The sequence below is a fragment of the Lingula anatina genome, chromosome 4, assembly GCF_051362555.1.
Source record: "Lingula anatina isolate TDL-2025a chromosome 4, LinAna3.0, whole genome shotgun sequence".
Lineage (NCBI taxonomy): Eukaryota > Metazoa > Brachiopoda > Lingulata > Lingulida > Lingulidae > Lingula > Lingula anatina.
Window position 1 is genome coordinate 29,595,760 of NC_141770.1, and position 19,073 is coordinate 29,614,832.

At 38.0% G+C, this 19,073-nt stretch overlaps 1 protein-coding gene across 1 annotated transcript; it reads left to right on the top strand.

Moving 5' to 3' along the window:
* The first annotated feature begins 11 nt into the window (after positions 1-11).
* On the top strand, positions 12-18,562 carry LOC106173718 (uncharacterized). The gene is made up of 27 exons (XM_087010919.1): positions 12-577; positions 1,543-1,919; positions 2,170-2,292; positions 2,589-2,672; positions 2,972-3,124; positions 3,869-4,025; positions 4,550-4,768; positions 5,069-5,253; positions 5,563-5,688; positions 5,882-6,058; positions 6,312-6,488; positions 6,796-6,981; positions 8,501-8,652; positions 8,979-9,081; positions 9,718-9,906; positions 10,342-10,536; positions 11,009-11,200; positions 11,432-11,683; positions 12,003-12,179; positions 12,762-12,956; positions 13,421-13,537; positions 13,982-14,125; positions 14,392-14,625; positions 15,200-15,928; positions 16,596-16,757; positions 17,375-17,501; positions 17,903-18,562. Exons 1-27 carry the CDS (start codon positions 180-182, stop codon positions 17,931-17,933), a joined length of 5,361 nt encoding a protein of 1,786 aa, XP_086867045.1. The 5' UTR covers positions 12-179; the 3' UTR covers positions 17,934-18,562.
* Positions 18,563-19,073: the final 511 nt, after the last annotated feature.

Genomic DNA, 19,073 nt, shown 5'->3' on the forward strand with positions numbered 1-19,073 from the left:
TAGTTTTAAGCCCTAGTCAGCTGATAAGAATGTCTGTCACACCTAATAACGAAGTTTGCCAAGCAGTATAGCGAGATAATAATAACACGTAAACAGCTTCAATCAGTTCAGCTGTACCTATGTGTTATTAACGCCGGCGTATTACTCCGCGGTAGTTTAACTTTCATGTTCATTTCATCATGGCGACCGCGGAGATACTTATTCTTTTTTTCCTTAATATTGTTCGCGTAGAGGCGCTGTATTTTTATTCCAATACAACACACGTTTGTAACTTCACCGTTGTGGATACCCAGTTATTCATAGAAGGCTGCAGGGAAGATGCTGCCTTTAATAGACTTGATACTTCAACAAATTACGAGGAGCTTCTTGTACAGCAGTGCACAAGTTTACAAAGCAACGACGCTGTGTCTAAATGCTATGGTGGCGTGACAAACGCTGGTTTAAGGTACAGCGTGGACATTCGAAATGGTCGCATTAAAGTGACGGACACACAGACGCAGCAGAGTGGCGTTATTGACATTAACAGACCGGACTACGGTCACTCACCCCCGGACATATCGGTGGACTTTGAAAGAGGGTACGTGAGTTATCATGGTTATATTGTACATAATAGCCAACGAAACAACTGGAAAATCAGCTGCTGATAATGTCCATCTGGAGTGAACGTGTAACCATTGCTAATACGGCTTACGACAGCAGACCACCCCTTCAAATAATCCTGGATCCGCCCCTGCCCCCCCCCCCCCCTTCCTGCCGCAATGAAATAATTTGCAAGCTATGGTATAAGTAAGGAATCTTAGCATTAATTTTTCAGGTCTTACATCAGTCTGATTTCTTCTTCTAGTAAGGTCTGAATGTGGACTTAGTTTTCGTTGCCTCCCCCCTGCCTCGTGTACAAAGCAGAACGCCCTGTAGAACGCTGTACCAGTTGTTTTGTTTATTGATAAATTGTCCAATTGGTCTGAAAAAAGTAAATGTATGAATTAAAGTTATAATTTTTAGCTAAAAATGAATCAGTTATTTTAAGAAATTGTTTTTCAAAATAAATGTTATTTTTTAATTATCTTAACAATTAAGTAGAATATGAATAGATGGATGAATGAATGAATGGATGAAATGGTTGAATGAATGCACGAACAAATGTATAAGAAAGGAAATTCATAAATTTAAAACTTAAAATGAATCAGATATTTAAATAAATGGTTTTCCTTATCTAAACAATTAAGTAGAAAATGAATAGATGGATGAATGAATGAATGAATGAAATATTGAATGGATGAATGGATTGATGAATGGTTGAATGAATGCATGAACAAATGTATAAAAAAGGAAATTCAGAATTTTAAAATTAAGGAAATGAAGAGACGCATCTGAAAATAAAATTGAATAAATAATTACATTTAAAATATTAATCTATAGCGAGGACAATAATATCTGTCATTATTCCTTATGACAGCGTTGATCACTAAATGTACCCTTATGATATAATATTGTTTATTCGTTATCTTTTTGAAACTCATTAATTTATATTTTATCTTAAAGGTACTTATTTTGGTCCCAAAGAGGATCCTCCCCGGCTATAGTCAGATCCTCCCTGTCAGGACGAGACAGACGTGACATCATCAATGACGTCATCAACCCGACAGGGGTCGCTGTTCTTCAAGACGAGCAGAAGTTGGTCTGGAGTGACAGTGCCACTTGGGTGATCAAAAAGTGCTCTTATGATGGAAACAGTTGCTCTGAAATCCTCAAGAAACCCGGGAGCTTCTTTTATGGCATAGCTGTATCGAGTGACGTCATCATAGCTGCTGACATTGAAAATGACGTCATACATTTTATCAATAGAACCAGCAATACGGTTGGTTCATTTTCCACAGTCGGGGCCCCGATTATTTTGGGGAAGTACGACCGAGAAAACGGTAAGAAAGTGTGGAGTGCACGGCACTGGAATAAATGAAGTCGTGAAAATTTATTTTCTTAAATTGGATAAGCCATTTTATTCAAATTGATCTATCTACATGTATTTTTCTCACTAATTTATTTATTAATTTATTTGTTTATTTCGCCCAATACCTAAAAACGAAAAGCACAGTATTTTTTTCTACAGAGAAAGACAAATGTAATGGTTTTAGATATACAATAAATTGGATCAATTTTTTTTTATTCAAGCCACCAAGGCAACTGTTTGTCAGACCAATACTTCTTGTAGTGGCGTCTGCATTGTGTCGTCTGCCACTGAGGAATGTACCTGCAGGGCGGGGCTGTATCTCAACGATACCCGGTGTGCAGGAGGTGAGAGAAAATATGTCTTTCAACAAATGAAGAAAAAAAAGGAACAAAAAGACAACAGATAAAATAAAATATACTCTAGCGGATATGGTAAAAATTCTGGAGGTCAATACGGTTATGAATTGTAGATGCCAATTTTTTAAAAGTGATGATTATTTTGAACGAGAAATATAAAATATTGACTTATGCACATTTAGACATCTTTACACTTCCTCTGGGTTAACAGAGTGAAACTATACTAGCACAACTAAATTAGCTAAATTCTAACAGAATAACATATAATCATTGCCTTGTTCCAGGTGACGAGCCACTGCTGATATTTTCTGACACAGACTTGGGCAAGCTGTACAAGATGTCGACAGCAACTCCATCTGCATTCAGTGGTTAGTTTATTTCATTTACCCATTTCAGTGATAGAATAATTGAAATCTATCATAATTTAATAGTTTATGTCATTAGCAAACAATCAAAATTTAATCCATAATGTTCATATGTATTATCAAAAAGTGACAATCAAAGCATGACACATACATGTATCTCCGATCTAGTAATTGTCAATATTTTATCATTTTATCTTTTGGTGTCCAAATATACCAGGCAGACTAAAATGAAACGGCGTATATTTTATCATTCTTTTCGTTTAATCAGTTGATTTTTTATCTTTTTTTATCATCTTTACCAGAGCTACCAGTGAACGTATCTAATGGGGTGCTAGCATTGGAAAGTTACGGTGGCTACATCTACTGGAGCAATGTGGAACAGAGCGGTATCTACAGGGTTCAATACCCCGGGGACAGTGAACCAGAACTCATAGTTAACTCCACAGTTAATCCAGGTTGATGGGACATTCATATTTTATATGTTAAACATTGAGAAATCATAATCAGCCATAGGTTGTGTTCCACAAATAATCGCCACTAATTATTGATTCTTTTCTTCAATGTTATGTATCCATTTAATATTTTGGTTTCTTTATTTTTGAAATATCTGTTTTACTTGTTTATTATTTTTTTCTTTTATTGTTATTTGACTTTCTATCATATTTATTTATTTATTTGTCTTATGTTTAACACTCACACTCCCCGCCGATATATTGTTTAGGTTTATAACAACAAGGCCTACCACTTCCCATATGGCAAATGGCTGAATAAGTCAGACAGAGCCAGTCGAAGGAAACATTTTGTCTACACACTTCCTGGCTAATTGTAAAGTTAAAGGGATAACAACTCTTCGTGTGAGATCTATATTTCACAATAAAAACATTGTAAACAACTGTAGAAATATAATTTATTCTATTTCTCCACAAACAAATGGCAGTTAAAGCAATTATTCTGAAATCTGTGCTTGCCATCGGACCACGTGACCTCCATAGATGGGTAATGGGTATACTATTAAAAAAAAACTTTCTAGAAAGAAAAAACAGGGACTAAATTTGAATGCAGTATGGATTCATTAACCACTGGTTAGTATGGGAAAATTGTTGTTTATCCTAGGAAAATTCATTTTTTTTGTCCACAATGAAAAATTGTTATCCCTTTAAGACAATTAATCCTAATTGTTACTTGTGATTTGTTTCTAGACGGTCTGGCTATCGACTGGATGTCCGGGAACCTGTTGTGGACTGACCCCTGGTTAAAGAGGATAGAGGTTAGTCGGCTGGACGGCTCTTCAAAGAGGGCTCTGATATATGACGATATTGACCTGCCCAGAGCCATCGCTGTGGAGCCGAGAAGTGGGTAAGTGTGACCAGGTCGACTTGAAGTTGGTAAATACAGTAAATCACACACACACCCGCCCAGCGACAGACAGGAATATAACCTCTACTGTCGCTAGCTCGACTACCACCTCTACTGTCGCTAGTCGACTACCACCTCTACTGTCGCTAGCCGGCTACCATTCCTGTCACACCACCAACACTCTTCCCCTTCATGCCACTCACCAAACCTGGCAAATTTATTATTCGAGAAGTTGGACGTAAAATCACTCTACCACTTTGAAGTATTCTTCTGAGTTGATTTAAACAGTTCAACTTTGTCCGATGATCCCACTTCAGACCTTATTGTTGTATAATGGTGTATCATATCAACAAAAGCAATGTTATCTTGAACTCATTTAACACGTTATACGCACACTGATGCAGTTTATGGTATAGCAGCCATTTTACAGACAAATTAAAATCATGTTTACACTACTTGATACTGTATGTTGTGGTGAACTGATATAATAATAATAATAATAATAATAATAACTTTACACGCAGGTATATGTTTTGGACGGACTGGTCCAAGCCGGCCAAGATAGAGCGTGCCGCAGTGGACGGCACGGACAGACTGGTCATCATCAACACGGACATAGTATGGCCGAACGCACTGACCATAGACTATGAGACCCAGAGGCTGTACTGGGCGGACGCCTGGCTCCGGAAGATCGAGGTGTGTAACTACGATGGTTTGGAGAGGAGATTAGTCGTATCAGCCAGGTAAGAACTACTCTTGGTTAAATAAAATAAAATATGTTTAGAGTGTTTTAGAAAATTACTGACCACAACAAATTCCACTGTGAAGCATTTCGATCAAATCTATGTGTTCAGATAATGTGGGTCGATGTTTACTTTTTTATCAACTACATATATATTAATTGACGTTGTAATAGCTATCTTTTCTTCCCTATTTCATATTTTCATATTTTTTTTTATATTTTAATATCGGTTTACATGTATCAGTGATTGATATCTTAATATTAAATTTAATATTAAAGTATTAACTCCATGCCACACTAGATATGTAGGTCATCCATTCGGCTTGGTGACCCACGGCGGCCGACTGTGGTGGACGGATTGGTATTCGAGGTCAATTGGTTCATCCAACATGGCCGCCATAGATGATGGCTTCCTGGAACTTGGACCAGTTGGGCTCAAACGACCGTCAGGGGTCGCCGTATTGAAGACAGGACCAAAAGGTCCAGGTAAACAAAATTCTGAGAGACTGTTTGATGTATTTAATGTAGACGTAAAATATTAAAAAATTGTTTAGTTATTCTGCATGGTAATTTTTAAGAAATATAATTTTGAATTGGAGTCGCAATGAAAGGACAGATCGTATTTATCTACGTCGCTATAAAGCAAAAATATATAAATATAATTTGGTGTTTCAATAAATAAGTACATTTTCAGGTTTTTGCATTATTTTATTTTTATTAATATTTTACTCTCCTCTACTGTTCTTTTATGATTTCAGTATAATTCAAATATATTCCACTATCATAATTTTCTAGGTAGCAACGCGTGCTCGGTAAATAACGGTGGCTGCAGCAATCTGTGCCTGCCATTACCGACTGGAATGGCGTGTCAATGTCCAGAGGGGAAAGGGCTTAAAGCAGACGGCAGGACCTGTGAAGGGGGTGCGTTGTATTTAATAATAGATCCGTTTTTCTTGGGAAATATTTGTTAAATTCACCCATTATGATAAACAAATATTTTGCTTATTTTACTACAACAAATATCAAGGTCTATAAGTGTTCGTGTTATCGTCATTTAAGCCATGCTTCAGGATTCTTCCATTAGCGGTAAACTTTATCTTTTACCGGTACAAAGTTGCCAGATGTCCAGATGTGACCCTGACTGACCAATTGACCCTGGTAAGGCACTGCAGCCCCTACGAGAACTCTGTCTGTTCTTTCCAATGTAACACGGGGTATATTCTGACAGGGCAGGCTGATATCACCTGCTTGGAGAGCGAAGCTTGGTCAGATACCCAGCCAACATGTGAAAGTAAGTCTCTTTGTAATACTGAAGCATATCTAAGGAAATAAATCGATGTTTTTAGAGAGACAGATTAAAAGAAAAGACAGTATATCCAGAACATTCTGCGGTTGTCCATGTGCAGTCAGTTTTGAAAAAAGTTAAAAGTCAAAAGAGGAATGCCTAAAATTCAATATATGAATAGTGAATAAAGCAGTAACAATTCATATATTCATAAAACAAGTATCAATAAAATTATTCATAAAATGCAATCTATTCATAGTCGTAAAATGCCCAGTGATGTCACTACCTGACCACGTGTCCAGTAACTGTGATGTTGATAGCAGGAATTACGGTACCACGTGTCAGCTGTCATGTGATACTGGGTATCGCCCCACTGTTGCCGTGACAACCACTTGTTTAGCCAATGGAACCTGGGATGCATCTCTCTCATGCGAAGGTGAGCTATATAAGTTTGATAAAGTGAAACCTACTTAAGTCATTCTTTATTATTCCTTATCATTCCAGTGAAAATCGTGTCAACCCTTGAACATGTATAGAGGCCTATAAAACTTTACTGATCTTTTTTTTATTTTTTTTTTATGTCATGTCCATGATGACAATTGTGCCTAGTATAAGTCAACGCATATTCCCTGTATTAAATTACTCATCGTTAATCACGGAATTCTTAAATCACGTCTGGCAAAACACTTTCTATTAACTATTTTCATATACTTTAGTGTTAATATTCTTTATTTTAATTTCAGTTGTTCAATGTCCACCACTCAGTCCACCTGAGAATGGCACCTTGACTCCGACCCTCTGCACTAACTACACAGTTTTCAATGACGTATGCAGTTTAAGCTGTCCTTCGGGATACGTGGTGTCTGGGCAGACGACGGTTTCGTGTTTGGCGTCTGCGCAGTGGAACGCAGACTTGGGGACTTGCAAAGGTACTTGATACAAATAAAAATTGAATAAAAAGTGAGTCTTATATTACTTTACTGGTAATCAATAATGTTATTTCATTTTTTAAAACTGTGTCATTTTTAATAGACATTGGAGATTATGATATTTAATCTAACGGAACAGTTCAGCTTAATTATCCCAGCTTCTGTTCAGCTGGTTAAGTATATATCTTAAAATACAGATAATATCCAAGTGACATTGAAATTATACACCCCTGCCACCGAGCCCTAGATGCCCTTCTTACACGCTCCACGGATATCAATAACGTCACTTCCCTTCCGAGAAAACGATCAAAAACTGCATGACAAAAGAAGTTTATTTTTGGAGGAAATTAACAGGAAAGTAATTTCGACAAACACGACTACTGTCTAGGGCCCTGTCAGAAATGTCACACTATTGAAGAAAAGAACAGGATGCAAAGCCGTCAGCCCAATTAAACCATTTCAAAATGTTTGCAGTCAAAGAGAAATATTCCCAGTCTCCACTTGCGGATACGGAATTTTAAGAAATGGGAATTTCCTTCGACAACTTCTTCAAAGCGAACAAAACGTTATATTGTACTAAAAGAACCCCGTTGAATAATGCCAGTGAACATTTCAATAAATGTAAAGTCACGTTTTAAAACTAAGACAACAGGATATAAAACAGTCACTGTAATTAAGTCGTTTCATTTGTCTGCACACATCTAAAAAATTCCTCAGCCTTTATGTAAGCGATGAGTAAATCAAATTCTGTTCGTCATGATGTGTTTGCACTTGCGGATCCGGGATATGAAAACATGGTTATTTCCCTGAACCCGCTCCCATCTCCCACAAACTAACCAAGGATAATACTGCCCCTGTCTTTGTTTAAAGAACTCGTAAATATTACATTACAAGCACATTTGGCACAATATCTACGATTCCGTACAGCACAGTACGCTGATGAACAATATTGATAAGTGACAAAGGCACTATAATGTATGCTTGCCCCTAAATTTAACCACGTCAGGTTTTACGCTAGAAGCAGGGAAGACCCCAACAATCCTTTTTTTTCTTATTTTGTAAATGCCCAGCACCTCAACTAATATTTACTTCCAACACGCCTAAATAGAGTTCCATAGGCGTCATTATAATAATAATAATAATAATAATAATAATAATAATAATAATAATAATTTATTAGGTAAAATTGCAACCCTAAGGTTGAAGTTCTACAAAGAATGTTTTAAAAGAAAATTGACCATAAGCTTTAAATTATAAAACAATAAATTATTCCTAAATAAATTACGTATGCCTATCCCCAAGTTTTCTACCACGTCGGGTTTATGCTAGAAGCAGAGGGTTCTAAGGGGAGCCCAAGACACTTTTTATTTTATTTTCAGAATGGTTGGTACCCCCAACTAAGCTTTTTCCATCGCGCCAAAATGAACATTTGATTTAAAATACATTCCAACGAATACTAAGGTGAATAAGAAATGCGTTCCACTATTAAATATTTGCTAAATCAGCAATGTTATTCCAGATACCCAAAAACCAAGTTTCAACGGAACATGCCCTCAGAACCCTTTGGTCTATATCTCAGACACAGGGACCAGTAGAAAGGCGGTAAATTGGACATCAATTCACATAGAAGCCGTGGATAACTCTAACATCCTCCCATCTGTGTCTTACAAGGTAAATTATTCAGGTCACGTGCTGATTCATTTATTCATGTACTCATAAGGTATTAATGTTGCGTACAAATGAACTTCCCTGACCTGCGTCTTTCAACTAAATAACTATTGGTGTAGAACTGGCTTCCATCGGTGCAGGTCCCAAATTCTTTGTTGTCAAATGTTTTTCAACTAAGTAAATAACAATGCAGATGTATTTCTCCAATTCAGTTTAACAGACTCCCAAGGCCAAGCATGAAAGGGATATGTCTGGGTTAATTGTGCCTTGAACTTCCTTGTCGGAGACATTCTTTGAACTATTTAGTCATGGATTTTTTTCTACTCCAGGGTAAACAGGACACGTACTCTGAAGGCGATCACCAGGTTGAAATTAATGCCACTGACAACAGCGGGAATTCAGCGCTTTGTGTGTTTACAGTGACCGTGACAGGTACGGCGCTTTTGTGGTTAACTTGGAATTTAAAAAACTGACGTTTCATATATAATGATTCTTTCGAAAGATTTGGCCAGGTAAAATGTTTGTGAATGTATTGTGCGTTAAGAAAGATTAATTCAATTGCTGTGGTCGACCTTGATATTTTTTTATCGCCCCCAAAGATCAATACATTTTTCTGAATCTGCAAGGTATATGTAACACGATTCTGTTGAGAAAATGACGATTTTGATCACGTTTATGTGTGTTTAATTTCTCTTTTAATCATGTCAAGTGAAATTTTAGAGAGTCCATCTCTACAACTGAAGTTTTTAATGAATCTTGTCATATTATGAACATTGAATGCAGGGCTTAAAGTGACGGTTCAGAAATTCCTTGTATTACGATTCTTAAATCTGAATTCTGAAAGCCACAAATTACAGACGGGTAGATAAAAAGTAACCGCACAAATTTTTAATTACTTTTTAATTTCACTCAAAAGAGAAAACCCTGTTCTTTTTATTACAATTTACTAACAACAAACCCTTGACCGTGTATTGTCTGTTTTATTTCATCTTGTAATGAAAGTTAACAACAATTAAACGAATCTCCTGAAATGAAAACATTCACCCTGTTTTTCCACGCCTATTTCAGTTCCACGTTGCGCGTCCCCTCCGCCTCCCCCACACGGAGCGATAGCCGCAGGGTGTTCTTTGATCCACGGCAGCGTGTGTTCTGTAACGTGTGACTCAGGGTACATGGTACCTAGGAATAACACGGGCACCTTGCCATGTGTTTACTCTGAGGGGAACACTCACTGGGACGGTAACCCCGTGTGTAAAGGTAATGCTACAAAGCCTCCGTTGATTTACTTCCAATCATTATTTGTTTCATGCCCAGGCATATGTCGATCTGACTGTTAATAGCAAGGAGAAAGTTAGTCGATTAGCAAGATTTATTAAACATACAATAAAATTATTTATCAAATTGTTTGGATAAAAATGAATTTTTGCAGAGAGGGTCAAGGTAATCACAATTTGATGTCAGGCGTAAAGGGTTATTTCTATATTAAGATTGATAAGAAGCATAAAATATCTTGCATTGTTTTAGGGGCATAAGCTGATTTTTCTTGCAAGAAATTTCGTCAGCTGTGATATATAATACGCTCAAAAAGCTTCGACTTTGGCTGTTGTTCAGAAAAAAGCAGTGCTTTTTGGGCAAAAATTGCATTGTGGTGTTAGATATGAGACGTGCCTTTAATAATAAATTCTCTTCTAGCGGTGACATGTCCAGTCCTGGACACTAGCCGGGGTTACATCTACCAGCGGTGTGACACGGATAGAGAACTGCCAGTTGGTACAGTGTGTGAGTTGGGGTGTGATATTGTCTACCAGAGGAGTGAAAATGATACCACCCCTACTATTCGCTGTCTACCCACGGGGCAGTGGGAGAACACGACCTTTCAGTGTATAGGTGAGTGGATGAAGTAAACACCGCGCCATTCTAATGTGTTTGTTTCGGAATTGGTGATGGTTTTGTTGCTAGTATTGAATGTAGAGGGAATATTTAGGGGGAAAAGGGAGAGAGGGAGGCGAAGAGAGTGGAGAGAGAAGAATGACCCAGGGAGGGAGAAAACGAGAGAGAGAAAAAGAGAGAGGAGTGGAAGAGAGGATAGAAGGACTAAAGAGATGGAGTGAGAGAAAAATGGTTGGGGACGGAGCGAGGGTGAGGAGAGAAAAGAGAGGGGTTATTAAGCAGTGAGGAGAAAGAGAAAGAGTAATTGGGAATGAAGTATAGAATGAGTGAAAAATTGTAGGGAGGGAGCGAAAGTGGTGGAAGAAAAGAGGGGATAGGGAAAAAGAGCGAGAATGAGAGGCTGAGAAGAATAGATTGAGGACGTAAGAGGGAGAAATTTTAAACATCACTTTCACTTTCACTTTTCCAGCACCTAAATGTCCTGCGTTAACAGCGCCACCTGGCGGCACCGTGAGCCCTGCCTCCTGCCTGGTCCAGGGAGAATATGGCGACCAGTGCCAATACCAGTGTCACGAGGGGTACCAACTGACAGGTGTCAGCAGTCACAGGTGCACGGAATTCAACACGTGGACAGCTCAAGACCAGACCGCCGTATGCACAGGTAGAATTAACGACTGTGTGGAATATAGATTATAAGATATATCCCATCTATAACTTCTGATGTAGAGATATAATTCATTTGTATCAAAACATGGCTATATTCCTTGGAAGTTTTCCGTTGCCATGGTAACGGACACCTTTTATTTGGACTGTACAAATGCATTTTCATTCGGTAATCACTGTAGTCTCTTAACTGATTTCTACACGACAAAAGGATTTTCTTTAATTCCAGATGTCACCCCACCTGATTTTGGGGACACTTGTCCCGAGAGTGACCTCCATTTCTTCACCCCTCCCTGTGGGGACAGAGCGTCCGTGTTGTGGTCAGAGCCAGTGGCCACGGATAACTCCGGACAGCTGACCCTCAGCAAACCGACCTACACCTCTCCCTCTGTGTTAACTCCGGGAGACTACCCTCTGGTATACACTGCCCAGGACGCCGCCAATCTCCAGAAACAATGTCGATTTTCTTTGAGAATCCGATGTAAGTGCGAGTTCTACAAATGGGGGTTCTAATGGGGAGGGGGCACAAATAGTGAAATGTTCTACCGAGTTTCGCTTTACATGTATAAACTAGAAGACGAGAGCTTTTATTATGTATGGTCTGGAAATCTTAACCAAAGGTCGTGTTTTTTTTACAATAAGTTTTAATAACGACCTGCTTATTGTTTGGCAGTCATTAACAGTAGAATAGCAATTGGGGTTCCCAAAGTTATGTAGTAAGCCTCTTATTTATTAGTTAACTTACTACAGTGTATAAATAGTACTTGTATTATTATAGCTTATATGTTTCTGTCGTTCAGCTCCGTCGTGTCAGCCACCCCCAGACATAGCAGGTGCTGTGTTAGACTCAACCACGTGCAGCTTCAAATTTGGCTCCGTGGTGACTTACCGATGCCAAGATGGCTACCGTCTCCAAGGCAACGCTACGTTGGCATGTGGCAGGGAGGGTAACTGGGTGGGATCGGTTTCTTGTGCGGGTAAGACTAATATAACTTTTGTGTGTTCAAAATTGCTCAATATTCAATAAGATTAAATAAAAAGTGTCTTTAAAATGTTTGCCAATCCAGTCAGTTCACAAATGTTTTATGTACTTAATTTTTTTCTTAATACATGTATCTGTTCAATGTTATATGCGAATGGACGAATTGCATTAAGAATGCGCAAAAGAAGTGTCAGTGTCTATTTTTGTTCTATTCAACTTGGAATAAGATTTACTTTGACATTTTTATAGTATATGGTTGACCTCAAAGAACCATTCCAGAATTAATTTGTCTGCCAATTGCCATGATGTCTGTCCATCTTCCTCACGTATAAAGTTTGCACTTGACATGGGTGATAAAACAAACGAAACCAAAAGAGAACAAAACTAAATCTCAGACCAGGTAGCCAAAAATACGCACGAAAAGAACAAACTTTATACGTGAGGAAGATGGACAGACATCATGGCAATTGGCAGACAAATTAATTCTGGAATGGTTCTTTGAGGTCAACCATATACTATAAAAATGTCAAATGTCAGTCAAAATGTTATCTTCAACTAAAACTTTCTTCGATTTCAGCGATCACTTGCCCCAAATTATCCGCTGTGCCAAACGCAGTGACGTCACCGTCGTTATGCACGTCATCTTCCGTATTCTATGCCACCCAGTGTGACGTCACGTGTGAGCTAGGGTACCTGCTGAAGGGTCCTCGGAGTTTCACCTGTGGATCGGACGGTGCTTGGTCTAATCCAACAGGAGTGACGGAATGTGAAGGTAAAGTGTGGTGATATTATAGTCAATACCAATAGTAAGAAAAAGGTAGATTTTCTTCAAAAATCATATTAAATGACGTGGTCAGCCATTTAGTAGCCATTTTGGGGCAATTAACACTTGAGCTAAGAGAAAAAACAGCAACTAGTTTCACATCCAAAAATAGTAATATTACTATTTCAAGCAACCTGGCTAAGTTTCAAGCATTTATCTCAAAGCGAAACAGTTATTGGTCAACACTGGCTGTATTTTAAGTACGCAACCTATTCCAAATAGCTGGGTTTTGCTGTGCCCTGTATAAATAGGCCTTTCCTTGGAACATGATGGTGCCATAGTTGTACTACTTTAAGCTAAGATCTAATAAACAGATCTGTTTATTAGATCTTAGCTTTAAGTAGGTGTTCAACCCACTATTTGAATGGATAGAGACTAGATTGGTTTAAATAGACGTGTTTTATTTTTGACAGCTATCCCGCCCCCAAACTTTAAAGATACCTGTCCTCCAGACACCATCGTCTCCACGTACGTCAATAAAGACTACACAGAGGTCACGTGGGGCGTGCCACGTGCTTTTGACAGTAAAGGTAATGTAACAACATGGATGCCAAAGATTAATACAAGCACCGCATTTTTATGTTGTTTATTTATTATTTATTGAAAAAAATATTTTGTAGATGTTCATATTTACAAATATTCCCTGTAATGGATTAACAGTGGTAAAGATAGAGGATTTTGGGAACAAATGGAAATGTTGACTTACAAATACCTCGGTTCCCGCAACAAATGTATAATTGTAAGAGAAATAATTGCTAAGAGTACCTTACTATCACTATAGTGATGTACTTGCTTATAATGCAGCTGTTCGTGATTTAAAGAATGCTGAAAATGCTGTTATATGTAAAAGCAACTACTGTATCATGAACTAAAGTACCCGTAAAAGGAGCAATATAGTTTAAAGCATATTAGGCAAATTGATTTGTAGTGTATGACAGTTGTTCATCTTAGACTCGTACCGTTTTCCATTTCAGGCAGGCAGTTATCCCTGACGGTCACTCCTTTGTTCGTGGTATCGGACACTGTGAGGTTAGGTGTGGGCAGTCATAGAATAACCTACACGGCCACAGACTCGTATGGACTGACATCCACCTGCTCCTTCAGAATCACCGTAGAAGGTGAAGCGAATGAATTCATATAATCTAAATGAATTTAAAAACTGAAGATTCTAGTAATATGCGTCAGTGAATTTAACTTAAGAAAGTAATACCACTTTTCTCTTTTTTAATAAGTTATCTAATATTTCAATATAGTTTAGGTTGATACGTTTACATTGAGATACGGTTTCCTTGCTCATTGGTAGCCATTATTGTCCACTGATATCAAGTATGTCATTCGCATATGCATTTAGCATTATTTTTAGAACATGCTGTTTTTTATACAGACCAAGAAGCTCCGCGCCCCCTAGCGTGTCCAGATAACCAAATTTTTGAAGCCAGAGGAAGTGAGACAAATGTTGAATTTGAAAAACCAGTGTTTGAAGATAACGTTGGCGTGATTACGTCATCCTGTGACCGTGAATGGGGGTCATTTCCGCTTGGCAGGTTCGAGGTCACGTGCACAGCACGTGATGCCGCGGGGAACACTGGGAAGTGTGTTATGGGCATCGCTGTTGTAGGTAGGAAATTTTCGTAAATAGACATTTCTATATTATATTTCATTTGATTGATACTTTTCCATCCTATGTAAATAAGAAAATGATTGGTTATATTTATTTAAGTTCAACATTCTTCATATATCAAAACTGACCACCAGTTATCTACACTGTTATAGAAGGCTTTTAGATTGATGCCACTTGGAAGTACCGGTGACACGTGTACGGTCCGTTCTGCGTGAACCATCCGTCCTGACCGATTGTACACGCAGCAGACGCGTGTATGAACCGTTCCGTGAATGATCCGTTGTTATTCACCTGTGCATTTATATGGCTTGTTCGTATCCCGCCTCATTATATATTCACTATATTGTGGATATTTCTAGGTAAAATTCACATGAGCAGAACGGATGGTTCACGCTCCGAGCGGTACACGCCACACCGGTACTTAACTGTTTTATTATGCACAGTGCTAATATAATGTTTCTGTATGTATTGTGAACTGTCATCAGATGCTCCTGGTGAAAAAGTTGCAGTAATGTAATACAGCGATAAGTATGTGTATCATTAATATAACAAGTACACTTTCGATCCTCAGCGCGCCGATGCCCCGACATACAACCTCCGATAAATGGCGCCAAGGCCTGCAGCACCATCAAGTTCACCACTTTCTGCACCTTGCACTGCAATGATCAATACCAGTTCCCGCCATTTGCCTTCCCTCAACCTGCGTACACTTGTGGCATAGATAGTGGACAGTGGCTACCGGCTTTGCCTTTGTTGCCGTTCACCTGTGCACCGCTGTTATTCCCGCCCTTCGGAGGAGTCAACGGGCGTATACAGTTCCATGAATACGAGGGGGACTGCGTATCGGCGGCTGCCACTGCTGAAATAAGGGCGGACTTTCAGAGTCTCTTGGAGCGAAGTCTTTTTGCTCAAGCTGGCCTTTGCGACGACGGGGCTTGCGAAGTCTCATCAGTGACGGTTGTATGTAATACTGCCACTGGATCCGGGTTTCCGGATTTTTCAGGAGATTTAGACTTCGGCAGAAGACGAAAGAGAGAGGCAACGCCTAGAACAAGAAGCAGCGTTAGCGTCGATTTTGTCATCCTTACTAATGCGACAAGCGAAATAAGCAACGATACAGACGTGACGTCCCTGAAAGAAAAATTGAATCTCCTGTCGAGTTCGGTTCAAAAGTTTGTGGAGTCCGGCAATCTGACGTTGAATGTCAGTGGCACTAGTTTGACAGCAGATCCCAAGAGGTCAGTAGTGTCGCCAACCCTTAAGTGTCGCCCTGGGGCCGTGATAAGGGACACATACTGTGGTGAGTTTCCATACCACTTTCTTTATTTCCATAAGAAATGTGTGCAATGTATGCGCAGCTTAGTTCATTAAATGAAGTATTTTTCAGCCAATCAATCAAGGGGTAAATTTGATTTTAAAAGTTTATTTCGACATTGATCATCTCACACAATTAATAAACAAAAAGAGAAATAATTTTAGCTGTGTAAAAAAAGAAATTGAATACAGTTCATACATTTGCAAGTTATGATAGAAAATTATGGTCGTGAAAAGTTTTAAATTTCTTGAATTTTAATTATTAAAATATGAAAGTTGGACAATAACCAAAAGTATAAATCTCTTTCACTCGCTTCCTCTCTCTCCCTCTCATGTTTCTCTCTCTCTCTCTCTCTCTCTCTCTCTCTCACACACACACACACACACACACGAAAACACACAATCTCACGCACACCCACATTAAAAACCCCACGATATATTATTGAAATATAGAAAAGGTGCTTTATAAGTTGGTGTAAGTTCCACATACATTCCACTTGCCACTACCAGTGCTCTCTCCCTCCCTCCCTCTCTCTCTCTCTCACACACACACACACACACACAGAGAGAGAGAGAGAGAGAGAGAGAGGGAGGGAGAGAAAAGGTGCTATATACATTATAAGTTCCACACACTTTCCCTTTCCCTCTCCCAGTCCAGTGTCCAGTGGGTACATACTATGACGTACAACGGTCAGACTGTGTGGAGTGTCCAGTATCCACCTACCAGGACCAGGAGGGGCAGTTAGAGTGTGTCCCTTGTCCTGGACAGATGACCACCAATGATGTAGGGTCCTATAACGCTTCCCTCTGTATAGGTATGTTCATATAAATAAACAGGTGAAAAGATATATTACATATATGTATAATATAATATAATATACTAAGAGGAAATGTGGTCAGTGTTGACGTCATTTGTTAAGACCCCATTGATGCATTATAAAGACCAGTGTCTTTTTTGGGTAACTGGAAAAACGTATCATTAAAAGCCATTTATGTGTAGTTTTGTGTATTGCGAAAAAGATAAACGTAACATGTGGGAAACCTAACCTAAATGATTCATGAGTCGGTGGATTGGATTTTAAATTATGTTTAAGGTTGTTTTGTGATGAACAAAATCATATTCCAGGAAAGATAGAGTTGATCACTTTCTTGGAAAAAATACTTATTGTGTGCGTGCATGTGTTTATGTATATGTGCGTTTGCATGTATATGTGTTTGTCTTTTAACACTAGAATTTATGTTTGTGCGTCTGCGTTTGTGTGTTTGTACATTTGTCTGCGTGTATAAATGTCTGTGTGTATGTTTGTGCATTGGTGCGTTTATATGTGTTAGTATTGCTGACAGGTAGCGCGAGATTAGAATCTTACCCATGACACATCCCTCTCTATGATAGCCTAGGTACCACTATCTGTTATTTCATATTATATTCTAGAGCCCACAACCTATGACAATATTGTATTCCTCGGAAGCGTAGCTGCAGACAGGGACTGGGTGATTGCTAGTTTTACCAGCTCAGCTATTCTTCTTGTTGCCTCCATAGTGGCTACGTTTACCATTGGGTAGGTATCTTTTATCATTATGATTATTGTTTTATTTAGTTTGCGTTTAATTATATGTATGGTATATACTAATTGATAAATTAATCTGTCCATAGCTATATTATTTCATTGTAAACAAACAGCAAAATATTTGTTTACTATATTGTTGTACAAATCTCAGTATTGATCGCATGAAGCTTAATTCGTATGATCCATGTTAAATGAAAATAAAAATAACAACACAAATGCAAATTAGGGCAACGTAAATTAGGTCTAGGATTACATAATATGCATATAAATTTTACTTAATTGAAGATCATGTATAAAATTTTCACTCAATACAGATTTCGTGCAATTTTTTTCTGTATCATTATATATTAGTATAATTTTTAGATTTTAATAGAAATATCATTTTCTTACAGATGGAGGAGAAGTCACGTGACTAAGGCATAAGCCAAACAAAGACAACTCTGCTACGATTGAATTGTGAAAAAATAAAAAGAATACTCCACTGTAAAGACTAAAGTGATTTATAATACATATAGTCGACTTGATTCTCTTATTATTTTATTTATTTATTTATTTAATTTGTTTGTTTGTTTATTTATTGAAAAACAAAAAGAGACTTCATTATATATATCATGCAAAACATTGATTGTTATATACATTAGAAATAGAACGGTCACTTACAAATTAAAACATTACTATTCAGAGTAGCAGGCTGATAAAAATGTATGGAGGAGGAGGGGACTGTTGTACTTCAAAACTGTACTTTGCGGGAACTTTAAAAAAAGTCCCCAAGAGATTATTTTTAAAAAATGTAAATAGTGCCCCTCCCCTCTCCTTTGCTGCCAACGACTATTATTGATGTTATGAATCCTATTGTCTTAACTTTGTGATCGTGTCGATAATCTCGTATTCCTTTTTTTAACGCATTATTATTGTAATTCGTTGTCATCTTTCGCCAGTATGGATGTCCACGTGTAATCTCGTTTTATTTTTTTACAACTAATGAAATTAAGGCTTCATGTTTAAAACAACAAATGAATAATTTTATAAATAAATTTACCATCAGTAACAAATTTGCCTGATTTGATGCAGAAAATAAAAAGAAAAAAAGAAAAAATCAACGTCATGCCCCGTTAAACCCATAGTCGAAGAACAAGAGAGATTTTGTGCGCTAGTGACCTTGATTAATTTTACACTTGAGAGAGTAGCGAATTTAATTGTGTCTGTCCAAGCGCAGTCTTAATTAAGTCGGAGAAGGAAATACAGCTTATCAGAGTTGTTACAAACGTATGATGAGAAATGAACAGTTGTTAAATTTCTACCGGCGGTTCGTGGGAAGGGAGGGGAGAGGGGAGTATTTGCTGCTTATACGTGTAGTGTATAAATATCCCTTATACAAAGCGGTGCTGTAAAAAAACTGAGAACAAAAATATTGTTTTTAAACAGTTGAAATGCCGTAATACACTTCTTTGATTAGTTATGAATCACTCAAAGCCTTTTTGTGTATTTGTAATCCAGTAGAGGTTCTCAACATTCTGTTCATTATATTATCTCTCTCAAGAAGCCAGGTTCTTATTTATATCT